Source organism: Aquarana catesbeiana, linkage group LG10 (assembly GCF_042186555.1).
Source record: "Aquarana catesbeiana isolate 2022-GZ linkage group LG10, ASM4218655v1, whole genome shotgun sequence".
Classification (NCBI taxonomy): Eukaryota; Metazoa; Chordata; class Amphibia; order Anura; family Ranidae; genus Aquarana; species Aquarana catesbeiana.
Window position 1 is genome coordinate 231641760 of NC_133333.1, and position 27923 is coordinate 231669682.

Here is a 27923-nt window from a genome sequence, read left to right on the forward strand (position 1 = left end):
ATATTAGCCTTTAAAATTAGCACTTTTGATTTCGAACGTTCAAGTCCCATAGACTTCAATGGAGTTCCAACGTTCGTGCAAATTTTCGGTCCGTTCGCAGGTTCTGGTGCGAACCGAACCGGGTGGTGTTCGGCTCATCCCTATTGTTTAGTTATTGGTGATCACTTTAAAATATGTAGTACGAAAAAGCTAAAAAAAAATACATGTCTTAAAAGACAGGAGAAAAACGTGGCGTTGAGATTGTGCCATGATAATAAACCTGCATACTAAATCCCAATCGTAAAACTTACAAGAAAAGGAAAGGAAAAGGAAGGAAAAAGGGACAATACACAAATGTTTAACAGAAATATTGTGTAAGATAGGGAGCAAAGCTACCACAATCTAAACAAGCTGATGAATTAACCTATGGGGACACAATAAACTGGGATGAGTCTATTTACAAGATTAATTTGAGTGAATAGATGATCTCCAACTGAGAAAAAAAAGGGAATAATATGAATAGTCTGTGTAGGTTCATGAGATATTATGGAATCCAGCAAAGATGATGAATATGTAAATCTAAAAATAAGTTCACAGGAATAAATTAAGTGCTGAACTCAGAGGTAAATCTGTGTGGTTAAATATCACAAGACTGTGATGTATCCCACAGAAAAAAGTAAACTTAAGGCAAGATTAAGGGCTCATTCACACGATACGTGCGTGAAAAATGATGGGAACTGAAGAGAATGCAGATTTTACTTGCAGAAACATCAGTTTCACATCAGTTTACATACATTTTTATGCATGTCAGTTCTGTGCCCTGTTATGTTTCATATTCCCATTGCACACGTTCCTGGTATAAGCTCTTAAAGGTCGGGTGCTGCAGCAACAACCAGCTGGATACTGGTTCAAGTCACAATGTAGATATTTGCCAGCACACCAAGGATCAGCACACGGTGGCGTCCAAACGGTTTAATTTATTGCATGATCACAACACAAAAGGTGCAACGTTTCGGAGTCGCGCAGGACCCCTTCGTCAGGCATGTGATAAATGTGAAAATTTCAGTGAAGAGAATTTAAATAACCATCAACCAAGCAAAAATCAAGGAAAAGTAAAGAAACAATGAAACTCCTCCCCCCCAGGGGGGTGTGGCCTCACAAAACCCACCAGAAAGACTCAAAAATAAACATAATAAAAGAATAGCATGTTTAAAACAGATCACCTGGGCGGGGCCAGCGGGCATCACTGGTTTCTATGACACCGGCTGCCCCGACAATGCAGCGTCTCCCGTTTCTTAGTTACCGCCCATGCATCACGCACGCGCGGCCAGTGTCTCCCTAGTCAAACGACAATACCCCCACAAGAGCGCCGATCTGGCGCCGATCGCATACAAGTTTATGGCATCGGCGGCCCCTGGCATTACAGTGTCACTGCTGCCTGGTTCCGCCGCCACATCGCACAAGTGATGATTGCCATCCATGCCATCCTTTTCCTTGATTTTTGATTGGTTGATGGTTATTTAACCACTAAGCCACCGCCCACCGTCATATGACGGCTGGACGAGGCTTCTGTTATTCTGGGAGGACGTCATATGACGTCCTTGCCTTCCCGAGCCACTAGGGGGCGCGCGCGCCGCCGGCGGCGCGCGCGCGCGCCCGCCGTGTCACTCGGGACCCGGTGCGCGTGCCCGGTGGCCGCGATGTCCGCCGGGCACCCGCGATTGCCGGGTAACACAGCAGGAGCGTGGATCTGTGCATGTAAACACAGATCCACGTCCTGTCAGAGAGGAGAGGAGACCGATGGCGTGTCCCTTGTACATAGGGACAGCGATCGGTCACCTCCCCCAGTCAGTCCCCTCCCCCCACAGTTAGAATCACCTCCTTAGGTAATACATTAACCCCTCGAGCGCCCCCTAGTGTTAACCCCTTCCCTGCCAGTCACATTTACACAGTAATCAATGCAATTTTATAGCATTGATCGCTGTATAAATGTGAATGGTCCCAAAAATGTGTCAAAAGTGTCCGATGTGTCCGCCGCAATATCGCAGTCACAATAAAAATTGCAGATCGCCGCCATTACTAGTAAAAAATAAATAAATAATAAAAATGCTATAAATCTATCCCGTATTTTGTAGATGCTATAACTTTTGCGCAAACCAATCAATATATGTTTATCGTAATTTTTTTTTACCAAAAATATGTAGAAGAATACGTATCGGCCTAAACTGAGGAAAAAATTTGTTAAAAAAAAAAAAAAATTGGATATTTATTATAGCAAAAAGTAAAAAATATTGTGTTTTTTCAAAATTGTCCCTCTTCTTTTGTTTATAGCGCAAGAAATAAAAACCGCAGAGGTGATCAAATACCACCAAAAGAAAGCTCTATTTGTGGGAAAAAAATGATAAAAATTTAATTAAGGTGCAGTGTAGCACGACCGCGCAATTGTCATTCAAAGTGCGACAGCGCTGAAAACTGAAAAATGGCTTGGGCAGGAAGGGGGTGTACGTGCCCTGTATTGAGGTGGTTAAATTCTCTTCACTGAAATTTTCACATTTATCACATGCCTGACGAAGGGGTCCTGCGTGACTCCGAAACGTTGCACCTTTTGTGTTGTGATCATGCAATAAATTAAACCGTTTGGACGCCACCGTGTGCTGATCCTTGGTGTGCTGGCATATAGTTCTGTGCCCTGTTCACACCAATGTTGATGTCATGTCAGATTTTTTTCCGTGTGGAAAACTGCATACACATTTAAGATTTCTGCACAGAAAAAATCCACACGTGATACCAGTGTTTTGGTGTGAACAGGACACATAGAGAACCATTATTGTTTTGTCCCCTTGCAGACATGGGCGTCTGCAGAACTTTTTTCATGGGGGGGCATCATTTTAGGGTCACCCATGCACTGCCCCTTTTCGACAATGTCATTATCACATTATCATGGTCAGAGACTGCAGACGTAGTACAGTCCCTAGGATAAGTAATGGATAATGGCCAACAGGTCCTCTTACCAGACCCAGCGAAACTACAGCAGTGATCCCTCCGGCTTGACAATCACTCACTCTGGGTTCCCCGGGGACGACTCTGGTCAGTAGTGTAGCATGTCTGTACCCTGGCAGTGGCTCAGTCTTTCTCTCTCTGATGGTGCTGGGCAGCGTGGCTCTCTGGTGGAGCTGGGCAGCATGGCTCTCTCTGGTGGAGCTGGACAGCATGGCTCTCTCTGGTGGAGCTGGACAACATGTCTCTCTGGTGGCACTGGACAGCATGTCTCTCTGGTGGTGCTGGGCAGCATGTCTCTCTGGTGATGCTGGGCAGTGTGGCGCTCTCTTTGGTGGCACTGGGCAGTGTGGCTCTCTCTAGTGGTGCTGGGCACCTTAGCTCTCTGGTGGTGCTGGGCAGTGTGGCGCTCTCTCTGGTGGTGCTGGGCAGCGTGGCTCTCTCTAGTGGTGCTGGGCAGCTTAGCTCTCTCTCTGGTGGCGCTGGGCAGCGTGGCTCTCTCTCTGGTAGCGCTGGGCAGCGTGGCTCTCTCTCTGGTGGTGCTGGGCAGCTTAGCTCTCTCTCTAGTGGCACTGGACAGCGTGGCTTTCTGGTGGCACTGGGCAGCATGGCTCTTTAGTGGCACTGGGCAGTGTGGCTTTCTGGTGGTGCTGGGCAGTGATGCTCTCTCTCTGGCTTCCTCCCACCACACTCCTTGTTCTTTGGCCTGTAGCACTCTCTCCCTCAGCTTTTTTCCAGGCTGCAGTCTCTCAATCTCTCACTTGATCCAGCTGTAGCCTCCTCCCTGTGGAAAATGGGGCTGCCAATCTTTGGGACTACATGTCCCATGATGGTCTCCTCTCCTAGTCTACTTTGATTGGCCCTCAGTTATTGCCAATGGGGAAGGGAAAATGGAGCGGGCAGGAAGCTGGGTGTGGAACCTAATGAGAGCCGCCGTCTCTTCTCCCTTCACAGGAGAAAGGGGGGGGGCGAGTGGGGGTAACTTCTGCGCAGGAATCTGCAACCTGTATGCAGTTTTCTGCATGTGAAAAAAACTAACATGGCATCAACACTGGTGTGAACAGGACACATAACTGACACGCATGAAAACTGATGTGAAACTGATGTCTCTGCAAGTGAAATCTGCGCGGATTTCACTTCATTTCCCATCAATTTTCATGCACGTATGGTAGAAATGTTTTCAATCCTGATCTGATTAAATGCGTGTGAAAGGATGGTGATACTCTCCTTGATAGTGGAATAGACTATAATACAAAAAAAACTTAAAAATGGCTCAAATATGCAAATATTACTCAATGTGCTACACTGGCGGGCAAGTTCATGTGTAAAAAAGCAGGCCCGGGACAAGGGGTGCGCAGGACGTGTGGCTGCACTAGGCACTGTGGGTTCATGTGAGGTGAGGGGGGCGCTGCGAGGTGGTTGAGGGGGAGGGTATGTGTACTTGGAGGGAATTTTGAGGGGTAGAGGATTTGTGGTAGGAGGTATGACTTGGGGAGGGGTATTTGTATTGGGGGGATTTAGGGGATGGGGGGCAAAGATTTGTGCTCCGAGGGGAGATTTCAGCAGTGGGCAGATTTGTACTTGGGGGTAAGCATGCAGATTAGTGCTCAATTTTGTGGGGGGGGGATTTTTGCTGACACATAATGCTTATACATCTCAACATCGCTCTAGATTACTTTGTGACGGCACTGCAAAAAAGCATAATAAACCATGCATACCTATCAGAGTGCCCACTGAGAAAAGTCTAATGCCGCGTACACACGGTCGGACTTTTCGTCTACAAAAGTCCGACAGCCTGTCCGACAGACTTCCTGCGGACTTTCGGCGGACTTGCAGCAGACTTTCTAACGAACGGACTTGCCTACACACGACCACACAAAAGTCCAACGGATTCGTACGTGATGACGTACACCGGACTAAAATAAGGAAGTTCATAGCCAGTAGCCAATAGCTGCCCTAGCATGGGTTTTTGTCCGTCGGACTAGCACACAGACGAGCGGATTTCGGGGTCCGTCGTAGTTACGACGTAAAGATTTGAAGCATGTTTCAAATCTAAAGTCCGTCGGATTTGAGGCTGAAAAAGTCTGCTGAAAGTCCGGAGAAGCCCACACACGATCGGATTACCAGCCAGCTTTAGTCCGTCGGCGTCCGTTGGACTTTTGTAGACGAAAAGTCCGACCGTGTGTACGCGGCATAAGTAGAAGCAATAAGCTAAGTGTTTAGTATAAAAAATATAATATGATAATCCCTGTAGGGGCATGCCGAAGTACTGAAACCTTTACCAAAACAATGTGTAAAACATACAGCAGCCAATACTCTATTATTGCCTGAGAGTTATCACCCTAAACCCCTGAATAGAGGCATTCTGGTGGGCCAGTTCCTAAGAGTTCGGAGGAACTGTTCCACTGAAGATGACTATAGACGAGAATCAGATCTACTCTATGATCGATTTAGAGAGGTTACTCTCATCGCATTCTGAAACGAGCACGTAAAATTGCTGCATGCAAAACAAGGACTGATCTTCTCTCCATCCGTGAACCAGTTCCTAATGTCACAGACCGACACTCTGACCTGATCTACTTGTCAGCGGCATCGCCACTATCGGAGGAATTAAACAGAACTGGGAGATCACGGAGACTACGAAGCCCTTGGTGGTTACTGTGGAGTGGTGAGAGCCCTCGGGCTACCATTTAAATCTACCGTTTCTCTCCTTCCTCATTTTCCTTCCACACTAGTAGTGATTATATGATGCGATCCTATGAACTGTGCATGTTTCAGCAGAACCAATAACGACCGGGAGGAAACAAAATATTTTTTATACTTTTCTTGTGCCTATACAAGGTTATCTAATCATTTACCCCCCTGACAAGTCTTCATTGATATTTGTAGCATCTCAGTTTGGACATCAGTATTCGCTTAGCTCAGACAACGATCTACCAATTATCAATCAAATATTTAATCAGGAAACTTTCTCTAAATATGGACACCAGTAAGGGCTACAAGTCCGATATGGACATTTAGCTAAAAAATTTCATCAACATTTTTTGAAATGTTGAACTGGCTGTTTGCCAGTTCGCCGAACAGCAAACAATTTGGGGTGTTCGCGGCAAATTTGAAAGCTGCGGAACACCTTTTAAAAGTCTATGGGAGAAATCAAAAGTGCTAATTTTAAAGGCTTATATGCATGGTATTGTCATAAAAAGTGTTTGGGGACCTGGGTCCTGCCCCAGGGGAAATGGATCAATGCAAAAAAAGTTTTAAAAACGGCCGTTTTTTTAGGAGCAGTGATTTTAATAATGCTTAAAGTCAAACAATAAAAGTGTAATATTCCTTTAAATGTCATACCTGGGGGGTGTATATAGTATGCCTGTAAAGGGGCGCATGTTTCCCATGTTTAGAACAGTCTGACAGCAAAATGACATTTCAAAGGAAAAAAGTCATTTAAAACTACTCGCGGCTATTAATGAATTGCCGGTCCGACAATACACATAACAGTTCATTGATAAAAACGGCATGGGAATTCCCCACAAGGGAACCCCGAACCAAAATGTAAAAAAAAACTGACATGGAGGGTCCCCCTAAATTCCATTCCAGGCCCTTCAGGTCTGGTATGGATATTAAGGGGAATCCCGGCCAAAAAAAAATTGCGTGGGGTCCCCCTCAAAATCCATACCAGACCCTTCAGGTCTGGTATGGATTTTAAGGGGAACCCTGGGCAACATTTTTTAAAAAATGGCGTGGGGTACCCCCAAAAATCCATACCAGACCCTTATCCGAGTGCGCAACCTGGCAGGCCGCAGGAAAAGAGGGGGGACGAGAGAGCGCCCCCCCCTCCTGAACCGTACCAGGCCACATGCCCTCAACATTGGGAGGGTGCTTTGGGGTAGCCCCCCAAAACACCTTGTCCCCATGTTGATAGGGACAAGGGCTTCATCCCCTAAACCCTTGCCTGGTGGTAGTGGGGGTCTGCGGGCGGGGGGCTTATCAGAATCTGGAAGCCCCCTTTAACAAGGGGACCCCCAGATCCCGACCCTCCCCCCTGTGTGAAGTGGTAAGGGGGTACAAAAGTACCTACAATTTCACAAAAAAAGTGTCAAAAATGTTAAAAATTACAAGAGACAGTTTTTGACAATTCCTTTATTTAAATGCTTTTTCTTTCTTCTATCTTCTTTCTGCTATCTTCTATCTTCCTTCGGTTTCTTCCTCCATCTTCTTCTTCTTCTGGTTCTTCCTCCGGTGTTCTCATCCGGCATCTTCCTCAGCGGCGCCTTCTTCTCTTCATCTTCTTTTCTCGGACTGCTCCGCATCCACGATTGGATGGGAGGCTCCCGCTGTGTGACGCTTTTCCTCTTCTGACGGTTCTTAAATAATGGAGGGCAGGGCCACCCGGTGACCCCTCCCCCCCTCTTATGCATGGGGACTTGACGGGGACTTCCCTGTGGCATTTTCCGTGATGTCAGAGGGGGGCGGGGTCACCCATTACGTAACAGGTGACCCCCTCTGACGTCACGGGGGAATGCCACAGGGAAGTCCCCGTCAAGTTCCCATGTGCCAGAGGGGGGCAGGGTCACCGCCCTCCGTTATTTTTTTTTTTTTTAATTTTGGTTCGGGGTTTCCCTGTGGGGAATTCCCATGCCGTTTTTATTGATGAACTTTTATGTGTATTGTTGGAACCGGCAATTCATTAATAGCCGCGAGTACTTTTAAATTACTTTTTTTCCTTTGAAATGTTGTTTTGCTGTCAGACTGTTCTAAACACTGGAAACATGTGCCCCTTTACAGGCATGCTATAGACACCCCCCAGGTATGAAATTTAAAGGAATATTACACTTTTATTGTTTGACTTCAAGCATTATTAAAATCACTGCTCCCAAAAAACTGGCCGTTTTTAAAACTTTTTTTTGCATTGATCCATGTCCCCTGGGGCAGAACCCGGGTCCCCAAACACTTTTTATGACAATAACTTGCATATAAGCCTTTAAAATTAGCACTTTTGATTATTCATGTTCGTGTCCCATAGACTTTAACGGTGTTCGCGTGTTCGAACAAATTTTTTTGCCTGTTAGCATGTTCTGCTGCAAACCGAACAAGGGGGTGTTCAGCTCATCCCTATTGTCAGGTATGATGGGGATGCACCCCTTATTTGAATTATCTAACAATTTTTGGAATTTTAACACACTTTTTTGATACAATAATAACGTTTATTATCATTTTTGGATATACCGTGGTTGATTCTGCAAGGGGTTTTCTGGGGCATCCCTTTGCTCCATCTCTTTATTATTTAAATGTGTAAAACATGACTAAAGGATTTGTCAACCTAAGTTCTTACAAATTTAGAATAAAGGCACAGACTGAGTGACATGGGTTTTATACGGCCACAGCAGCCAATTTTATTAACCAAAGAATAAAATAACATATTATTAAAACATACCAATAAGTGCAAATTCAACAATGTAATGCCCAACAACAAGAGGTCTTTGGGTGTCCTTAAGGCACAATTTTAACTGGAATCATCCATGTCCTCAGCTGCGCCCCAACCGGCTCGAAGACGTTCCGACATCACACATAATTCCATAATCCCCTCCCTCAGGAGACCTCACTCCTGGGAGAACCACCGCTAACCAAATGGAAGCGTCATACTTTAGATGGTCCCCACAATTTTGTAACCATGTAATTACTGGACCCAAAGACCCCTTGACCCGCCAACTGCTGTGACAAAATAAGCAACATGCACCATTTAGTGAATTATTATTATATATGTATATTTTTTTATTTTTATTTTTTATCATTATTATTTTTATTTTGTTTTTTTTGTTTTGTATAAACTCAATAAAAACTTTAGACACATAAATACAACCACTTACCTATCCACTTCGATAAACCCCTAACACCAGGGTGGGTGGGTGGGAAGCTGCCACTCCTCCTGACTCCTTGGAATGTGAGAGAACTACCTCACCACAAAGACCGTCTAATGTGAACCCTGCCCCTTTGACCTCTGCCTCCAATTAGGTAAGGGCTACACCCCCACCAAACACACCGACCTAGCTGACCGTTCCCTGACCTTGTTCCTCCCTTAGTCATGCAGCCCCTCCATACATTTTCTCCTCTAGGTCTCACTTGACTAAAGGATTCGTCAACCTAGGTCCTTACAAACTTAGAATCAAGACACAGACTGAGTGACATGGGTTTTATACGGCCAAAGCAGCCACTTTTATTAACCAAAGAATAAAATAACATAACATTAAAACATACCAATAAGTGCAAATTCAACAATGTAATGCCCAACAACAGAGGTCTTTGGGTGTCCTTAAGGCACAATTTTAACTGGAATTGTCCATGTCCCTCAGCCGCACCCCAACTGGCTCGAAGACGTTCCGACATCACACATAATTCCATATTCCCCTCCTCCAGGAGACCTTGCTCCTGGGAGAGCCACCGCTAACCAAGTGGAAGCGCCATACCTTAAATGGACTCCACAATTTTGTAACCATGTAATTACTGACCCCCCAGGACCCCTTGACCCACCACATGAGCTTGAGTGACACCTCATTCAAGCAAATCTCTCCACACCTGCAGCACCCTCAGCACCCCCTCCTGTAGGCCCAAAGACCAAATATCTGTCCCCACTGCATTCAGGTGAACACCATCATCCCTCCAATAGCAAACAGACTGATCCTCCAGCTCCGGTGGTGAACCACCATGCCCCCGAGCTTAGCCACAAACCCGCCTACCTCCCTGTTTAACTTAATTCTCACCTTGTTCAGATGACCAATGGAGTGAGTAAAATGCCAAACCTTTTTAGCCACGATATCTATCATACAATGATGCATCTGGGAAAATCGTGCATCAAGCGTAAACATCAAATTTGACATCCCTCACCAGGTCCCTGGCAGCCCAGACCCCCAACTCAGTACCCCCAACCCACAGCACTATAACATCTGGGGGCCTGTCGACTCTAGAATTGTAATAAAATGCAGGGAGAACCTGGCCCCACATCATGCCCCGAATCCCCAGCCATTTCAGAATAGCTTCACTCCGTAGACTGCCAAGTTGCCTCCCCTCAGGATGAGTGTCAGCTCTCACAGCCCCCCAAAAACATAGGAATCCCCCAAGATCCAGACAAGCCCAGGAGGAAGATCTGAAAGGAAACAAAAGAAAACAGAGAGCCACACGAAAACCCACAATATAAAGAACAGATGACAACTTCAGAGCAAATGAGGGCAAACATAAATCTTAAAAGGATCGGACTCCCACCTCCCTATATATCTCACAACCTGAGGGCCAAAACCCCATCTGGCCCCCTCAGTAGCAGCCCCCACATGAAAGGAATGTGGCTGCCCGCCCCAGCCAAATAACGTTGGAAAACAGCCAAAAACTGAAATCGCAACAAAGGACAATCCATCCTCGTGCAGCAAAAAAGGCACCAACTCTTTTGCCAAGTGCCGACCCCCTCGCCTCGACAAACCGCTGAACAGAAGAGACTGGGCAAACCGAGGCTGGCAGTACCCGAAACAAGGACACAGTAACCCCCTTCTTAACTAATCAGTTTTAGATTTCCCAATATAAATCCGGACGCAGTTGTCAGCCACTGTCATATCCAAGGCTCGCAGTCCACCCACATCACACCTGTTCTTGCTAACCAGTTACCCAATCCACAATGTCCCAAAAAAGGCCAGTGCAAAAGCCACAGTAAACAGCCGCACCTCATAAGCAGAGGGTCAGACCCTGGGCAACTCCTCCACTAATTCCTGACGCAAATCAAATGAGACCGGGCGCCTGGTATCTATCTTCACCCTCCCATGCCGAAAACCCTTCATGGCCTGTATCACCATAAAGCCTTTGGTAACATCACACAAGCCATGCATCCGAAAGAGGAAAACTAAAGCAGCCAAGCCCTGGCAAATTCCATACCAACAAAAAAAAATCCAAAAGCAAAAACAATCAATCCGGAGTGGAAAAAACAACCACCGACCAAACTTACCAAAGCGCACCACTCACCCCAAACCGACAAATATCCAGCCCACGTACCTTCCCTCACAAATTGACTTAACAGCTCCCCTGCTACTCCAATGCCAGTCTCCACAGCTGTTCGGTACAAGGAACCCCCCGCTGTTCCTCTGCCGGTGCCAGCCTTCGGAACCTCTCCCACTGGAAACGAGACAATGAAATGGCAATGGAATTCAGAACACCTGGGACATGAACAGCTTGCACAAAACAATTCAAACTTAAACACAGCAAGACAAGGTGATGCAGTAAGCGCACCACCAGCGGCGATGAAGCAGACAGACTGGACACAACTTCCACCACCCCATGTTGTCGCAATGAAAACAAATTTGACAATCCTGAAACTTAGAGCCATAGGCATAATGCGGCAGGCAAAATTAAGCATACCCAATAAGGACTGCAATTGTTGAAGCCTAACCCTCTTCGCTGTTTAGACCTCATCAACCATCCAATGCAGATCTTCCAATTTGTCATTTGGCAAGCGACATTCCATTATTCACATGTCAATGACCCCAGAATTGTATGACCGTGGCAGAACCGTCCGTGATTTCAGACGCCAGAGGAATCCCAAACCGTGTTGCAATAGATTCCAAAGTGTGTGTCACGTACCTTACAGCGGAGCCCGAAATGATGAGGGTGGCCTCTTGCACGGTTCCGGTCCAAGCACCCCTGGTGGTGGGTACAAGGAGCGCGAGGACAACGAAAGGGTGCAGGTGCCTGCAGGCAGGAGGCTGGAACTTGGAGATATAGGAACCTCTGCTGAGGAGATGTGGAAACTGATCACCAAACTTGTTCAGCGGGAGCCAGATCAGGATCAACTGCAGAATCAGGAACAGGCTGGAGTCGGCAACAGGCTGGCAGTGGGGTACCAAGTCAAAAGGCAAAACTGTAGTCAGGAACAGGCAGGGGTTGGCAACAGACGGGCAGCAGGGTATGGAATCAGGAGACAGAGCTGTAATCATAAGTTCAAGCCAAGGTCAGTATTGCAGGTAGAGGTAGGTTCAGCAGGCAGGGGAGATCCAAGAGAATGGTCAGAAGATAGCCGGGTTTTCAGGAACAAGGTCAATCAGGCAGAGTAACAACAGGAACACAAGAACAAGCTGAAGAAAATCCAGCACTGATGCTAGGCAGACTCTCTGTTTATATAGGGTGCTGTGTGCCAGGATTCGCACCAGCGTACGTGCATGCACATTAGCAACTTAGTACATTGGCACATGCGCGTTAACACATTAGCGCTTTGGCACTCACGGGCGCACGTTATCGCGCGTGCGCGTTTGCATAGAGGTGCCATTGTGCATGCCCACCCTGGATCTCATTTGTCTCTGGCTATGGTTCCGTGCATGCACCTTGGCATTAGCAGAACAAGGATTAGTAGCTGCTGCATGGAGACGGGTGCTTGCTGTGTGAGTTCTCTGACATTGCCCCCTCCTTAGGGGCAGCCTCCGGATGCCCATTTGAGCCATCTTCTCTGGGTGGGAACGATGAAAGGCCTGTATCAGTCTCTGAGCATGGAGATTGGTCTCAGGTTCCCAGGAATTTTCCTCCGGGCCAAAACCTTTCCACTTGATCAGGTATTGGTTCTGCCCCTGTCATTTCCTACAATCCAAGATGGCTTCAATCTCAAACTCTTCTTCTCCATCCACCATTATAGCTTCTGGGGGTCCCACTTCACGATCTGGAAAGGGATTCGCTACGTCAGGCTTCAGTAGCGAAGCATGAAACACAGGGTGGATCCTAAATGAGTCAGGAAGTTCGAGCTCAAATGCTACCGGATTAATCTTCCTCTTAACTGGGAAGGGTCCCATGTATCTGGGTCCCAGTTTCCTGGAAGGGTATGCCAGTTTCAGGTTTGCTGTTGAAAGCGACACACGGTCACCAGTTTTCAGGTCCAGTTCCCCCCTTCTTCTTTTATCAAAGAATCTTTTACTATTTTCCTGTGCCTTGGAGATGGTTTCTCTCAACACCTGATTGTTGGTAACAAGGAAGTTTAGTCTATCCTGGACAGCTGGCAAAGGAGAGTCCGGCACTAGTGTTGGCCAAAAAGAGGGGTGGAACCCATAATTGGAAAAGAAGGGTGACTGGTCTGTGGTAGAGTGGGTGGAATTATTGAATGCAAATTCTGCCAGGGGCAGTAGTGAGGCCCAATCTTCCTGGGTGAAGGAGGAAAAACAACGTAGATATTGCTCCAACGTTTGGTTGGTACGTTCAATCTGCCCATTGGTCTGGGGGTGGTAGGCTGAGGAGTTTGATACCCAGGGCTTCACACAAGGCTTTCCAAAACTTTGACGTGAACTGTAACCCACGATCAGAAACAATGTCACCAGGAATTCCGTGAAGCCTAACAATTTCTTTAATGAACACCCCGGCCGTCTCTGTTGCTGATGGAGTCCCCTTCATGGGGATAAAATATGCCATCTTAGAAAGATGATCAACCACCACAAAGATGGACAAAAATCCTTCAGAAGGAGGAAGCTCAACAATGAAATCCATTGCGATCTTATCCCATGGTCTTTCAGGAATGGGCAGCGGTCTTAGTAACCCCCAAGCCTTGTTTTTACTGTTTTTATTCTTGAGGCAGGTTAAACAAGAACTAACGTAATCCCTGCAATCCTTTGCTAGATTGGGCCACCAGAAATGTCTTTGAAAGTCCATAGTCTTGTGTCCCCCGAAATGACCCGCCAAAGGATAGTCGTGGCAGGCCTGTAGGATGGTAGTGCTCAGGTCCTGTGGTACAAATATTTTATTTCCCTGCCAGTAAAGCCCATCTCTTTCTTGCAGGTTCCTGCCTTGAGGTAAGGAAGTTCTCAGGGATGCCTGACGGATCTGCGATACAAAATCGGATTGGGTTAACAGAAAATTTCCAGCTTGCAGGATAGTATCTGGAGCTGATGAAACTTCGGTCTCTGTAAACATGTGGGATAACGCATCGGGTTTGACATTTTTGGACCCTGGCCGGTAAGTGATATGGAAGTTAAAGCATGAAAAAAAAAGAGCCCATCTCGCTTGTCTGGGTCTGAAGCGTTTGGCAGTTCTGAGATATTCTAAATTTTTATGATCCGTGAAGATCAATATTGGGTGTGCTGCTCCCTCCAAGAGGTACCGCCACTCCTCCAAGGCTGATTTTATTGCCAACAGTTCTCGGTCCCCCACATCATAATTTCTCTCCGATAACCCTAGTTTTTTGGAGAAGAAAGCCACGGGATGCATTAAAGACTTAGGTCCTTGACGCTGGGACAGGATGGCCCCTACAGCACTCTCAGAAGCATCCACTTCCAGGATGTACGGCAAAGCAGGATCAGGATGCTTTAATACTGGAGCGGAGGTAAATAGTCCTTTTAGCTTGTCGAAAGCAGCTTGAGCTGCCTCAGTCCATTGGAAACGGTTTTGTTTCTTTGTGAGTTGTGTAATAGGTGCTATGATACCAGAAAAATTTTTGATAAATTTTCTGTAGAAATTGGAAAACCCGATAAAACGTTGTACCCCTTTCTTGTCGGTTGGAGGTGGCCAGGACATTATAGCCGAGACTTTCTGAGGGTCCATTGCCACACCCCCAGTTGATATTACCAAGCTGAGAAAATGAATGGTCTGCCGTTCAAATTCACATTTCTCGGCTTTAGCATACAATCCGTTCTGTCTCAGTCTGTGGAGAACTTGCTTCACATGGCTACGGTGTAATTCTAGAGAAATTGAAAATATCAGAATGTCATCCAGATAAACAATCATGAATAAGTCTAGGAAGTCCCTGAAGATGTTATTAACAAAATGCTGAAAAGTGGCTGATGCGTTACAAAGTCCGAATGGCATAACAAGATATTCGAAGTGACCAAAACGTGTCCGAAAAGCCGTCTTCCATTCATCCCCCTCACGGATTCTGATTAAGTTGTAGGCACCTCGTAAGTCTAGTTTTGTAAATATTTTTGCAGAACGGAGTCTCTGAAAAAGCTCTGGGATCAGAGGAAGAGGATAGAGATTTTTGACTGTTATTCTATTCAATTCCCTGTAGTCTACGCATGGGTGAAGGGAATGATCTTTTTTCTCAACAAAAAATATTCCTGCGCCAGCTGGAGAAGAGGAGTGTCGGATGAACCCTTTCCTAAGATTCTCATTGATGTATTCTTTAAGGACCAGGAGCTCAGGCTCTGAAAGAGGGAAGATCCTTCCAAAAGGGATTTCTGCCCCAGGCAACAGTTCAATTGGGCAATCATAAACCCGGTGAGGGGGAAGGGTATCTGCCTTCTGTTTGTCGAACACGTCCAGGAAGTCATGGTATACAGATGGGACGAGTTTCCGGGTTTCAGATATGGATTTCAAGCAGCCGATGACTGGAACTACATGGTGGGAGGACTTGAAAGTTCTGGAGGCAGTAGGAGGACTGGAAAATCACCTGGCCAGTAACCCAATTAATTTGGGGGTTATGGGCTTGCAGCCAGGGCATTCCCAGAATGATCGGGAATAATGGGGAGGAGATGACATCAAGGCATACCAGTTCTTGGTGATCTGGCAAAATGTCCGCAAACAAAGGTTGAGTTTCCTGGGTAATAGGTCCTGGTTTGATGCCTGACCCATCAGCTAGTTGTATGGAGAGTCGCTGTTGTTTGGGTTGCAGAGGAATGTTGTGCTGCTGGACGAAGGCATGGTCGATGAAGCAGCTGCAGGCGCCTGAGTCAATTATAGCCTGGACCCGGAGTGCCCCTTCTGGAAGCTGTAGTGAGACAGGAACAGCAATGTGAGCAGATCTGGTCAAAGTCAATACACAAGAATCATAAGGAGGGGAGTCACACTTACGGGTCTTGTTGGGGCACATGCTTGCATAGTGGCCAGCTCCCCCACAGTACAGACAGAGGTTATTCTGACGACGACTCTGCTTGTCCTCTGGTGACAGCGGTGAGCGAAGCAGGCCTATCTGCATTGGCTCTGGGGCTTCAGTAGTGGTGGTAGGTAGTGAGGAAGGAGGAACAGATGGACTGCTAGGTACTTTGGGCAGCATCCATATGGGACGAAATTGGCTGGTCCTCTCAGATCTTAGTTCCCTTAAGTGACGATCAATCTGGATGGATAATTGGATCAAATCTTCCAAAGCACTGGGGACCCCAACTCGAGCCAGCTCATCCTTAAGTGCTTCAGAGAGTCCTAGACGGAACTGGTAGTGGAGAGCGGCATAATTCCATTGTGTATCAGAACTCCACTGCTTAAAGTCAGTTACATAGTCCTCTACCGGCCTGCACCCCTGCTGGAGGGCGTGAAGGCTGGCTTCCGCTGTTGTGGTACGCTGGGGGTCATCATACAACTTAGCCATTTCATCCAGGAAAGAGTCCATGGAATTCAAAAGAGGGCTGGCTTGTTCCATCAAGCGGTGAGCCCATGTTTGGGGTTCACCCTGGAGTAGTGAGACGATGAACCCCACTTTAGTGCTTTCCAAAGAGAAGGTGCGTGGTTGTGGTGGCAGGAAGTATAACTGGCACGCATTCTTGGAGGCATGGAACTTGCTGCGATCTCCCGAGAATCTCTCAGGAGTAGGGACCCGAGGTTCTGGAGGAGGCACCACTACTGTGGGGACCGATGCTGATGTTGCAGGAGCAGAGGGTGGAGGTGCCGTGGCTGTCAGATGTGCTGAGGTGCCTGGAGATAGCGATTCTACTCTTTTTTCAAGTTGACGATAGCCATCTTGTAGGCCCTGGACTGCCTGGGTAAGGGCTGCGATCTGTTAGCACAGTGCTTCCATGGGTGAGGCCCCCCTTTCAGGCTCCATGTGGCTGGATTGTACTGTCACGTACCTTACAGCGGAGCCCGAAATGATGAGGGTGGCCTCTTGCACGGTTCCGGTCCAAGCACCCCTGGTGGTGGGTACAGGGAGCGTGAGGGCAACAAAAGGGTGCAGGTGCCTCCAGGCAGGAGGCTGGAACTTAGAGATATAGGAACCTCTGCTGAGGAGATGTGGAAACTGATCACCAAACTTGTTCAGTGGGAGCCAGATCAGGATCAACTGCAGAATCAGGAACAGGCAGGAGTCGGCAACAGGCTGGCAGCGGGGGTACCAAGTCAGAAGGCAAAACCATAGTCAGGAACAGGCAGGGGTTGGCAACAGATGGGCAGCAGGGTACAGAATCAGGAGGCAGAGCCGTAATCATAAGTTCAAGCCAAGGTCAGTATTGCAGGTAGAGGCAGGTTCAGCAGGCAGGGGAGATTCAAGAGAATGGTCAAAAGATAGCCGGGTTTTCAGAAACAAGGTCAATCAGGCAGAGTAACAACAGGAACACAGGAACAAGCTGAAGACAATCCAGCACTGATGCTAGGCAGACTCTCTGTTTATATAGGGTGCTGTTTGCCAGGATTCGCACCAGCGTACGTGCATGCACATTAGCAACTTAGCACATTGGCGCGTTAGCACATTAACACCTTGGCACATTGGTGCATGTGCATTAGCACATTAGCGCTTTGGAACTCACGTTCGCATAGAGGTGCCATTGTGCAAGCCCACCCTGGATCTCATTTGTCTTTGGCTATGGTTCCGTGCATGCACCTTGGCATTAGCAGAACGAGGATTGGCAGCTGCTGCATGGAGACGGGTGCTTGCTGTGTGAGTTCTCTGACAGTGTGTAACAAAACAGAACAAACTGAGGAATCTGGGGGGCCAATGCAAAGGAAATCATCGAGATAGTGTATCACCGATCTTACCTGTGTCTCCTCCCGTACCACCCATTTAACGAAGGGGCTAAAAACCTCAAAAGACGCGCAAGAAATGGAACAGCCCATCGGGAGACAGCAGAAAGAACTGCCTATCTCAAAACAACCCAGCAAATGTCGGCTCCCATGGTGAACCGGCAGCAGGCAAAAAGCAGATTTGATATCTGTCTTCGCCAACAACGATCCGATGTTTACGACACCGAAGCCAACTCCGGCGAAATGGCATAGTTCACCGAAGCTCCCTTTGGATACTACAAATGGTGTATTAACCTAATTTTTTGTTGGGTTCCCTTTTGGGGACCACCCCCAATGGAGACACCTGCAAAGACACACTGGGCGGAGGGTCGAATGGTCCAGCCATTCTCCCAAGTTCCACCACTTTTACCAATTTGTCAGAAACAATCTGAGGAAAATGCCGCGTGGATTTAAAATACCGAGGCAGTGAAGATGGAGCCACCAGCACAGAACACGGAACGCGAAAACCATGAGCAAAACCATCAGCCAGGAAATTTGCCACCTCCCTCTGTGGATATCTATCAAGATATGGCACCATCGCGGGAAGGCTTACCGGTGCCCTCCCTGTTGAAGCAGAACCCCTCTCTTAAAACATTGGGTTGCGTTGGAACTTCCCTCTCTTAAAACATTTGTCATAACTGTGTGACCCCCGCAACTGAGCACTCATGGCAAAAACGACAGGCCACGCCAAGACGGCATGAGCCCTCATTAAACTGCCAAACTCCTTTTTAAGGTTGGCCGACTGTCCAGCAGCACCCGCACTGCTATCCCCCCTGAGAAAGGGCCGCCCTGGAGCCCTCGCCTGAGCCATAAGTTTCATCCAAAGCCCAAAGTCCTTATGATCCCAGCACAAGTAGGCCGTAAGGCCCTCTCTTATGGCAGAACTGCTCATCATAACACAGCCAAGCAGTACCCCCGTAAACTCTATACGCTTCCCCAATGGCGTCAAGATAGCAAAAAGTGGAGAACAATTTTCCGGTGCCTTTTTGCCAATGACGCTGGCCAAGATGGCAAAAGCCTGAAGCCAATTAGAAATAGTGCGGGGGATAAGCCGCCAGCAGCGCTTCGCCTCCTTCTCATTCTTGCTTTCATCCGCCTTACCCTTCTCTATATTCAATTTCTCCAAAGGCAAGAGGTAACATATTCCCTCTTTCAGATTTTGTCCCCGACACCCTGCTTAAGATGGACCCCCAGTGGGCCCTCAAAGCACACGTAAATCTCGCACTTTGCCGCATCTTCCAACTGCCCCTCTCCTCCGTGGCTCATTTGCCTTGAGGGGTTCTGACCCCCAGCCGTCTCCGTTTGCAATGCAGACATAAAATCTGGAAACGGAGGACGCGATTGCCTCAGCTGTTCATCCGGATCCAAGCTGGCTCCGCAAGGCAGGGTGCCTCTCAGTCGACCGCCCATCATGATCTTTGCTGGTGACCTCATCGGATGCTGCAGAAGATTCCCACTGCGTCGGCGTCCCTTGCAGCCTGCGTTCTGGCAACTCTGGCTCAGGGCTCCCGGAAGCACCATCGTCTGCCCCAGTCGTATCTTGCAAGGATGATGAACTGCAGGGTACCTTAGATCCCTCAGCTGCAGCAGGGACATGCTGTCTCTTTAAGGGGGTGGATCCCCCAGCTTGCGTCTCCAGCCTTCTTCCACTGGCATTACCAGGCTGCCTATAGCTGATCTAATTGCTGGCAGCCGAGCTCCTCTCTGAGCTGAAGCCACAGAGAGAGCCGATGGCCATGGATCCCTGCGGCAGTGGCGGGCCGGGGAGTAAAGCGGACCCCCCTCTGTGTGATCTCCTCCAGCATCCAGGGCAGATGATCTCCCACCGGGAGCAGCTGAGGGGCAGCGACACCCCCCACTGTGTGTTCCCAATCATCTCCCATGCTGAGCCGCCCCCCCCCACTCAGCACCTCAGCAGGGGGGCAGCCACAAACTCTGGCATCTGAAGAGAGGGGGAGGAGGGGAAGTAAGAGCAGGATGCCCCCTCGGGTCCCGCCTGTGACGAGGATTCTTCCCGGGGCCACTGCTGGGACTTGGAGTAGGAATCCCAGCAGCGGGCCCTGGAGGCGGGTCCCTGAGACAGGGGCTCCTATGTGGATGCTGGACCTAGGGGACAGGTGAAGGACTCAGGCGCTCAGGAGGGGGAATCTTCCTAGTCCATTTCTGAGCAGATGGGGAAGTAGCAGGTGAGGGAGCCGCTCCCCACCCCCCCCAGCATGTCTGATAGCTGCTGCTGCAGCCGTTGCGGTCCCCGATCCTCCGCGGCCCTGACCTGGCCCAACAAGGCCTCCACTTCACTAATTCTTATATATTATAAAATTTTTATAGGGATAGAACGGCGCTACCTGAAAAACCTGTTGGCTAAGCCTATACAGGAAACATTAGCATAACGTTTTTTATCTCATATATACAAGATTCTAAACCCTCAAAGATGTATGAGAGGGAATATTTAATAATATTAAAAATGGGTAGGAGACATATGTATAAATCATACCATTGTTGCATGCAGCCTACGTTAAGAATGGTGTGTAAAACATATAAGAAAAAAACATATAAGAAAAAAACTTTATATAAACCCTATATGTTACTGATAAGTCAATAGCCAATCTTTAAATCAGTAACCATATCCAGCACTGTTGCAAAACAACTGGAAACATACTATGTGTAGCAAGAAGCATATACTAATGCAGTTATGCTAATTCCTATAAAGAAAGGTTGCATCCACCATATGTGTATATACAACAGTGTTTACACAGTTCATATGTTATGACGATTGAAGCACTGTATATTAGTCCCATGCACTTTACACGACAGCAAGGCAAGATATTTCCCAGGGTGACTTTCATGTGAACAGGGTTGACTGGTGACTTCTTTTTTTTTTTTTTCAAAATTTTTTATTTATCAAAGAAAACAGGTCTACAGGGACCGATACATCGGTATTTAACATTGTAACAATACAACATGAACATTTACTTAGGTCTTATACCGGAGACTATCTCCCACTTATTTTAAGGATCTCTTGTGTTGTGGTGTAGTATGAGATTGGCATATTCCAGAGGATACAACTGTGTAAGATCTTCTAGAATGATGGATAACAATATTGTTCTTTATTGTCTTCGGGTTATGATAATGTCATGGTGTGTTCGTCAATTAGTATCAGTATTGTAGGGCCTATTAATTGTTCCCTCGTGTACCCTGTTCTCTTCCTTGTTTTTATTTTCTATAGATCAGTAGAGCCGAGATAGGAGAGAGAGTGTAGAAAGAGGAAAAGCAGAGAGGGGGAGGAGACGGGTAGAGGAGGAAGGGTGGATAAGGAGGGGTCTGCGAGCAAGGGGGACTCCTTATTGTCCCGTGGGATTAATTTTCTAATCTGTCAATTAGTTACCTATAGGATTCAAGTATGGGCTAGGTATCTGTTTCCTCTCTCTGGAGGGCCTGTCCTTCTGCTGAGTATTTAAATATATTCCAGGGCTGCCAAGTCTTGGAGTATGTCTCACTTCTGTTCTGGCTCGTGAGGATTAGATCTTCCAATGTGCTAATTTCGTCTACCTTTCTAAGCCAGCTGGCGATAGAGGGCGGCTCGGGAGATTTCCATTTGAGGGGAATGCAGATTTTAGCCACGTCTAATAGGTGACGAACGATTGATTTTTTATATACCCGGGTAGGTGTATCGGTGGCGTGTAGGAGGAAGTAAGCCGGTTCATCAGGGACATTACGATCGGTGAATTTCTGTATTATCTCACGGACCCTTCCCCAGAAAGGCCTTATCCGGGGACATGACCAGAAGAGATGAATGAGCGTGCCTGTGTTCTGCTGACATCTCCAGCATAGTTTCGATGTCTCAGGAAAGATTTTTTGTAATAATGCTGGTGTTCTGTACCATCTCGTAAAAATTTTGTAATTGGTTTCTTGAAATCTGGTGCATATGGATGATTTATGAGTAAAGTGAAGTATGTGTGTTCTTGTTTGCGGAGTAAAGTGGCAGTTCAGGTCTTTTTCCCATTTATCAAAACTGGGGTGTTGGTAGTCTCCAGGAGGTGTGATGAGCATGTTATAGGTCAGAGACAGCGTGTGCGGTAGCACACCGCTTTCCAGACAGATTTCTTCGAGGGTAGTGTAGGGAGGGTCAGTTACAGTCGGGGGAGTCAGACTGTTAAGGAAGTGTGAAAGCTGGCTTGCCCTCAAGAAGTCCAATCGGTATAAACCGTTCGGATCTGATAGTTCGGCCAGAGTTGCCCACCTTCCGCCAGTGCTGTAATGGGAAGCTTGGTACATCCCTGAGTTTCTGAGTGTGCGGAATGTAGGGTCTGTCATGCCTGGGGTGAATTGTGGATTGCCTATTATGGGTCTCAGTAGTGAATTTTTAGTAGAGAGAGATGCTTGTGACATTAAGCGTGTACAGATGTTCGTTGTGGTTCCAATTAGCGGATGAGATCGTATTCGTGCAGGGAGTGTGGAGCCGCTCCATGGAGCTCTATTTAGTGGGATGTCAAATTGTGATTGTTCTATCTGAGGCCATAGCTTTGTTTCCTGGTGTCTGCACCAGTCAATAAGCCTACTCAGATGCACTGCTTGGTAGTATGTTTTAATTTCTGGCATGGCCATTCCGCCGTGGTGTTTTTGTAATGAGAGTGTCTTTCTCGGGAGGCGTGGTTTTTTCCCTGCCCATAAAAAGGTTGAAAATAGTGAGTGTACTTGTCTGAAATAGTTTGCGGGTATGTGAATAGGTAAAGCTTGTAGTAAGTACAAAAATTTGGGAAGGACCATCATTTTTAGTATATTGCAGCGTCCGAACCATGAGTGTAGGCCATTTTTCCAGTTGTGTAGTAGTATTTGGACTTTTTTTAATAAAGGTGGGAAATTGAGTTTGAAAATCTGGGAGAGTCTAGGAGGGATATAAGTGCCTAGATATTTCAGGGCTTTGTCTGTTCATTTGAAGTGGAAGTTATTCTGGAAGTGTGCGAGTTGGGTTTGTGGAATCCCTATTCCCATAGCTTCGGATTTGTTAAAGTTTATTTTTAGGTTGGAAAGATGTCCGTAGATCTCGAACTCTTTCATTAAGTTTGGAAGGGAGATGGCTGGGCTAGTGATGGTGAACATCAAATCATCTGCATATGCAGATACTTTATGTTGGGAGTCCCGTACTGTGATCCCCTTGATGTCTGGGTTTAGCCTCACGTGGCACAGGAAGGGTTCTAGTGATATGGCGAATAGCAAGGGTGATAGTGGGCACCCCTGCCTAGTTCCATTTGATATTGGGAAAGCCTCGGAGACAACACCATTAGCCCTGACCCTGGCTGATGGATTCGAATATGCTGCAGATATCCAATTAAACAGCCTTTCTCCCACTCCGATATGTTTCAATGTTTCAAACAGAAATTTCCAGTGTATGCGATCAAACGCTTTTTCTGCATCTGTGCTAAGAAAGATGCTTGGCGTCTCGTTTCTATTTGCTATGTGGAGTAGGTTCAGAACCTTGATGGTGTTGTCCCTGGCCTCTCTGGTTGGCACGAAGCCCACCTGATCTAAGTGTATGAGTCGTGGTAAATGTTGCTGTATCCTAGAGGCAATAATTTTGGTAAAAAGTTTTAGGTCGGTATTTAGTAATGATATTGGGCGATAGCTGCCGCATTGTGTGTGGTCTTTACCCTCTTTTGGGATTACTGAAATCTGTGCCTGGAGTGTCGAGGGGTGTAGTTTTGAGCCGTATCCAAGGTCATTGAATAGTTTCGTTATGTGGGGGCCTAAAGAAGGGAGGAAGGTTTTGTAATAGTTAATAGTTAGGCCATCGGGTCCTGGTGCTTTCCCCTGTTTGGTGGTTTTTATGGCCGACTGAAGTTCTATAAGTGTGATGGGTTCCTCTAGGGTTTCCCTTGCCTCCAGCGGTAGGGATGGCATTAGTGATGAGGATATATATTCGTGTGTATTGTCTGGTGTGGGTGGTGTCATCTGTAAATTATATAAAGAGTTGTAGTACGTTTTAAATTCTTCCGTAATTTGTTTGGGGAGGGAGACTGTCTTCCCGAAAGTGGTTGTGATCTTAGGTATGTATGACGCCAGCTTTTGTTGTTGTAGGGAGTGGGCCAACAGTCTCCCACACTTATTGCCGGATTCATAAACTTTTCTTCTGCATATTTGGAGCGCTGCTTTTGCTTTAAAGCGCAAAATGTCCGTGACTTGTGTACGGGTGTTATCTAATTCGGTCCCTAATTCCCTTGTGGGTGTTAGTTTATGACTTGTTTCTAATGTCTGTAATTTCCTAAGCAGAGTGTCTAATTGTTCTGTTCTTTTACGCTTTAGTCTGGATCCATGTTTAATAAGCACACCTCGGATCACGGTCTTATGTGCCTCCCACACCAGACCAGCGCCACTGTCTGGGGTATTGTTAGTTTTAAAGTAATGTTCAATTTCCTGTTTTATGTCTGCGCAGACTTCCGGGTCTTGCAGTAAGCTTTCATTTAGTCGCCAAGGCGGGCGCTGGGTCGTGTGCGGGTCAGCAATTGCATATGTCAATGATATCGGTGCGTGGTCGGACCATGTGATAGGTTCTATCTTAGTGTGTAGAACAGCCTGTAAGTTTTTGTGGGGTATTAGAAAATAATCTATGCGGGAATATGATTGGTGGGGCCGAGAAAAGAACGTATAGTCCCTCTCCCCAGGGTGGAAGAGGCGCCAGGCGTCCATTAGTTGCGCCGAGTGAAGGGCCATTTGTATCTTTTTGCGTGAGGTGTTTGAGGTCGAGGATGTACCAGAGGACGTGTCTTCTGTCGGGGTTAGGGGTGTGTTGAGGTCTCCCCCTACTATCAGCTGTCCTGCGGTGAACTGTGTAATTTTGTCTAGTCGTTTCTTAATAAATGTGTCCTGGTGTTCATTGGGGGCGTATAGGTTTGCGAAAGTCATTTTTGCGTTCCCTATCAGTCCTTTTAAGTATAGATATCGTCCTTCTGGGTCTGTTTTAGATTCTAGGCATGTCCATGGAACTTTGGCTGAAATTAGGATTGAAACCCCTCTGGACTTTGCTTGTGTATTGGTGGAGTGGTAAACAATGGGGTAATATCTGTTTTTGAGAATTGGTATAGTATTGTCTCTGAAGTGCGTTTCCTGAAGCAGGATTACGTCCGCCTTCATGCGTCTCATGTCATTAAGAAGCATCCGCCTCTTCTCTGGTGTGTTTAGTCCTTTTGTGTTTAGTGATATTATGTTTAGGGTGTCCATGCTTGCAGTTTAGGGAAGGGGGGGAAGGGGGGGAAAGTGGGGAAAAGAGGGGTAAGGGGAGGAGGGATTTGGAAAGAGAGTCAGATAATAGGTCAGTATAGAAATAGTAAGTAAGACAGAGAGAATAGTGTCAGGGCAGATTGCCCCTAAAGTGTAGGAAGTTTAGAGAGCTGTCACTAGGTTGTGCAGCGTGAGAGGATACTAAGGGTGCAAGTAAAAGTACTTGCTGAAGCGCTGTCCGGAGAGAGTCCGGCTATGTAGCGCTAGCCTAAGTGGGTTTGTGGGAGGACACGGTCAAGGGATGAGTCTCCCCGAGTCTCTTTCCGCCCGTGGCATAATGTAAAGTCGTAAGTTCAATCGGTATAATGTTGTAGTCTGATATGTAGAAATCAGTACAGGAATTAGCATTCAATATCAGGATATTCTTCAGCAGTAGTGCAAATAACATTTCAAAACAAATAACTAAAATCACCAAAAACTAAAAGATATAAACAGAGATCCCCCTCTCAACCCTGAGTAAGTGTTAGGTATTATTCTGTAAACCTCTGAATCTTGTTTCTGGGTACTTATGGAGGGTTTCTAATCCACAGAGGTTCTAACTCTCCTCTCCCACATGGAGAGAGCTAGTCTGCATGTCTCGCAATGTATATGAAAGGTGCTGAGATGTCTTTCCAGGGTTTGCAGACTAGAACAATATCCATCCCTCCCTCTCCCACCCTCATCCATGCAGCAAGGTTCAGTCTACAGCAAGAGGTTGTGCCATCCAGGCTTGTAAGGATATTAAAGTTCTGATAGTTCCTTCATAGCTGACCAGTAAGGAGGGTGGTATTTTCTTCTGTGCTGCATATAAGGGTTTTCTGTCTCAGTTTCTGACTACCACAAAATGTATTTCTAAAGTAGGCTCTCTTACTAGCATGTGGGGGAGTGATCCACCTCTGTTTTGCTGGGTAGTTTGTGGTTTAAACTAGCGGATCCTCTCGGGGTAGGTCGGAATGGTGTGAGCCCAGGGGACAGAAGTCACTTATCAGGTTAAGCCCTCACCGCAGGGACGACACCCCTGGGACAAGGGTGTAGGGCGGGGGCCGGCGGCAAATTGAAACATCCCCCCTCTCATCTCCATCGGGTGGCCCCAGCCGGGGTGATAGACATGGAGTATTGGAATGTTCAGAGGGGGGGTGTTCGAGGAGAGTGTTTTCCGGGAGTCAGTAATGATGTGAGAAGGGATGCAGGTCAGGGGTGAGCGGGGGCCGCAGGACATCTTTACTCACGTGCAGGACCTCCAGATGCCGAGCGGCGTCCCCTCCTTCCCCGTTGACGAAGCGGCAGAGGACCCCGTGCAGCCGAGGGGCCCGATCTCCCTGTCGGGCGTGGGAGGATTTGTAGCCAGTCCGGGATCGAGATCGGTGGTGCTTCTAGGAATCGGAAGAGTGCCGGTAGGTCCGCCGCTGTTTGCAGTGTGAATGTGGCTGTGTCGTTGCGGAAAGTTACCGAGAGTGGGTATCCCCAGCGGTACGTAAATCCCTGCTGCCTTGCTAGATCCAGGAGGGGTCGCAACATGGCTCGGCGTTTCAGGGTGGCTCTCGATAGGTCCGGCAGGATTCTGACTCGAGATTCGTTGTATTCTGCGTCGCCATGTTCCCAGGCGCGACGCAGGATGGCTTCTTTCTGTGTGTAGCGGTGTAGTCTGCACACCACGTCACGCGGGTTAGATGGGTCTGTTGGCCTCGGTCCCAATGTTCTGTGCACCCTGTCTAATTCTATGTCTGTATCGGTTTCATCCAGAACGGTGTGGAAGATATTTTTCACTGCATCTGCTAGGTGTTCTGAACTGGTTGTTTCCGGGATGCCCCGCAGCCGCAGGTTGTTTCGGCGGCTTCTGTCCTCGATATCTTCCATATGTAGCTGGAGGGAGACGGCTGTGTCTCTGTGTAGGTCTCTGGCTTGCTCCAGAGCTGATACTCTTTCTTCTAAGGAGGACACCGCCGTCTCTCCCGAGGAGACTCTGTCTGCCAGGCTGGACACTTCACCCCTCACTTCTTGTATGTCCCGGCGGTGGGTCTCTTCAAGCCGCAGGATCATCGCTTCAATATCGTTCTTAGTGGGGAGTGCTTGCAGGAGCGCTCGGATCTCTGGATCCATTGGTGCTGGTTCGGGAGGGTATGTGGAGGCCATTTCTCCCATTGTGGTGTTTTCTGGGAGCTCAGGCACCAGGGTGAGTGGTGAAGACAGGTTCTCCAGGGAAGTCTGGATGTCTCTGGTAGAGGCCTGGTGTGCGAGCTCCCGCGGAAGGCCTCGTGGCGCTGTAGGCCCGGTACCAGGGGAAGATTCTTGTCTGAAATAGCGGTGTATTTCTCCGGATTTCTGGCTGGAAGGGATCCCTTTGGATACTGCTCTTGTCCTGTATCGTTTAAAAGTTTTCATACTGATTGAAATGGTATAAAATCCCGCGGTTAGGAGTTTGAGATCGGGAGCTCAGAAAGAAAGCAGCCTCACCGCCCCGACTGGTGACTAGGGATGAGCCGAACACCCCCCTGTTCGGTTCGCACCAGAACATGCGAACAGGAAAAAAGTTCGCTCGAACACGCGAACACCGTTAAAGTCTATGGGACACGAACATGAATAATCAAAAGTGCTAATTTTAAAGGCTTATATGCAAGTTATTGTCATAAAAAGTGTTTGGGGACCTGGGTCCTGCCCCAGGGGACATGGATCAATGCAAAAAAAGTTTTAAAAACGGCCGTTTTTTCAGGAGCAGTGATTTTAATAATGCTTAAAGTCAAACAATAAAAGTGTAATATCCCTTTAAATTTCGTACCTGGGGGGTGTCTATAGTATGCCTGTAAAGGGGCGCATGTTTCCCGTGTTTAGAACAGTCTGACAGCAAAATGACATTTGGAAGGAAAAAACACATTTAAAACTACCCGCGGCTATTGCATTGCCGACAATACACATAGAAGTTCATTGATAAAAACGGCATGGGAATTCCCCCCAGGGAAACCCCGAACCAAAATTAAAAAAAAAAAAAATGA

The 27923-nt window shown here is 47.4% G+C and overlaps 1 protein-coding gene across 1 annotated transcript in view; it reads right to left on the minus strand.

Annotated features, from left to right (window-relative positions):
* Positions 1-27923, minus strand: part of LOC141111267 (indolethylamine N-methyltransferase-like) — a 75159-nt gene that overhangs the window by 27366 nt on the left and 19870 nt on the right. Inside the window, exon 3 of the mRNA XM_073603410.1 lies at positions 14632-14644. Coding sequence (XP_073459511.1) covers positions 14632-14644 — 13 coding nt within the window. The remainder of the gene's footprint in view (positions 1-14631; positions 14645-27923) is intronic.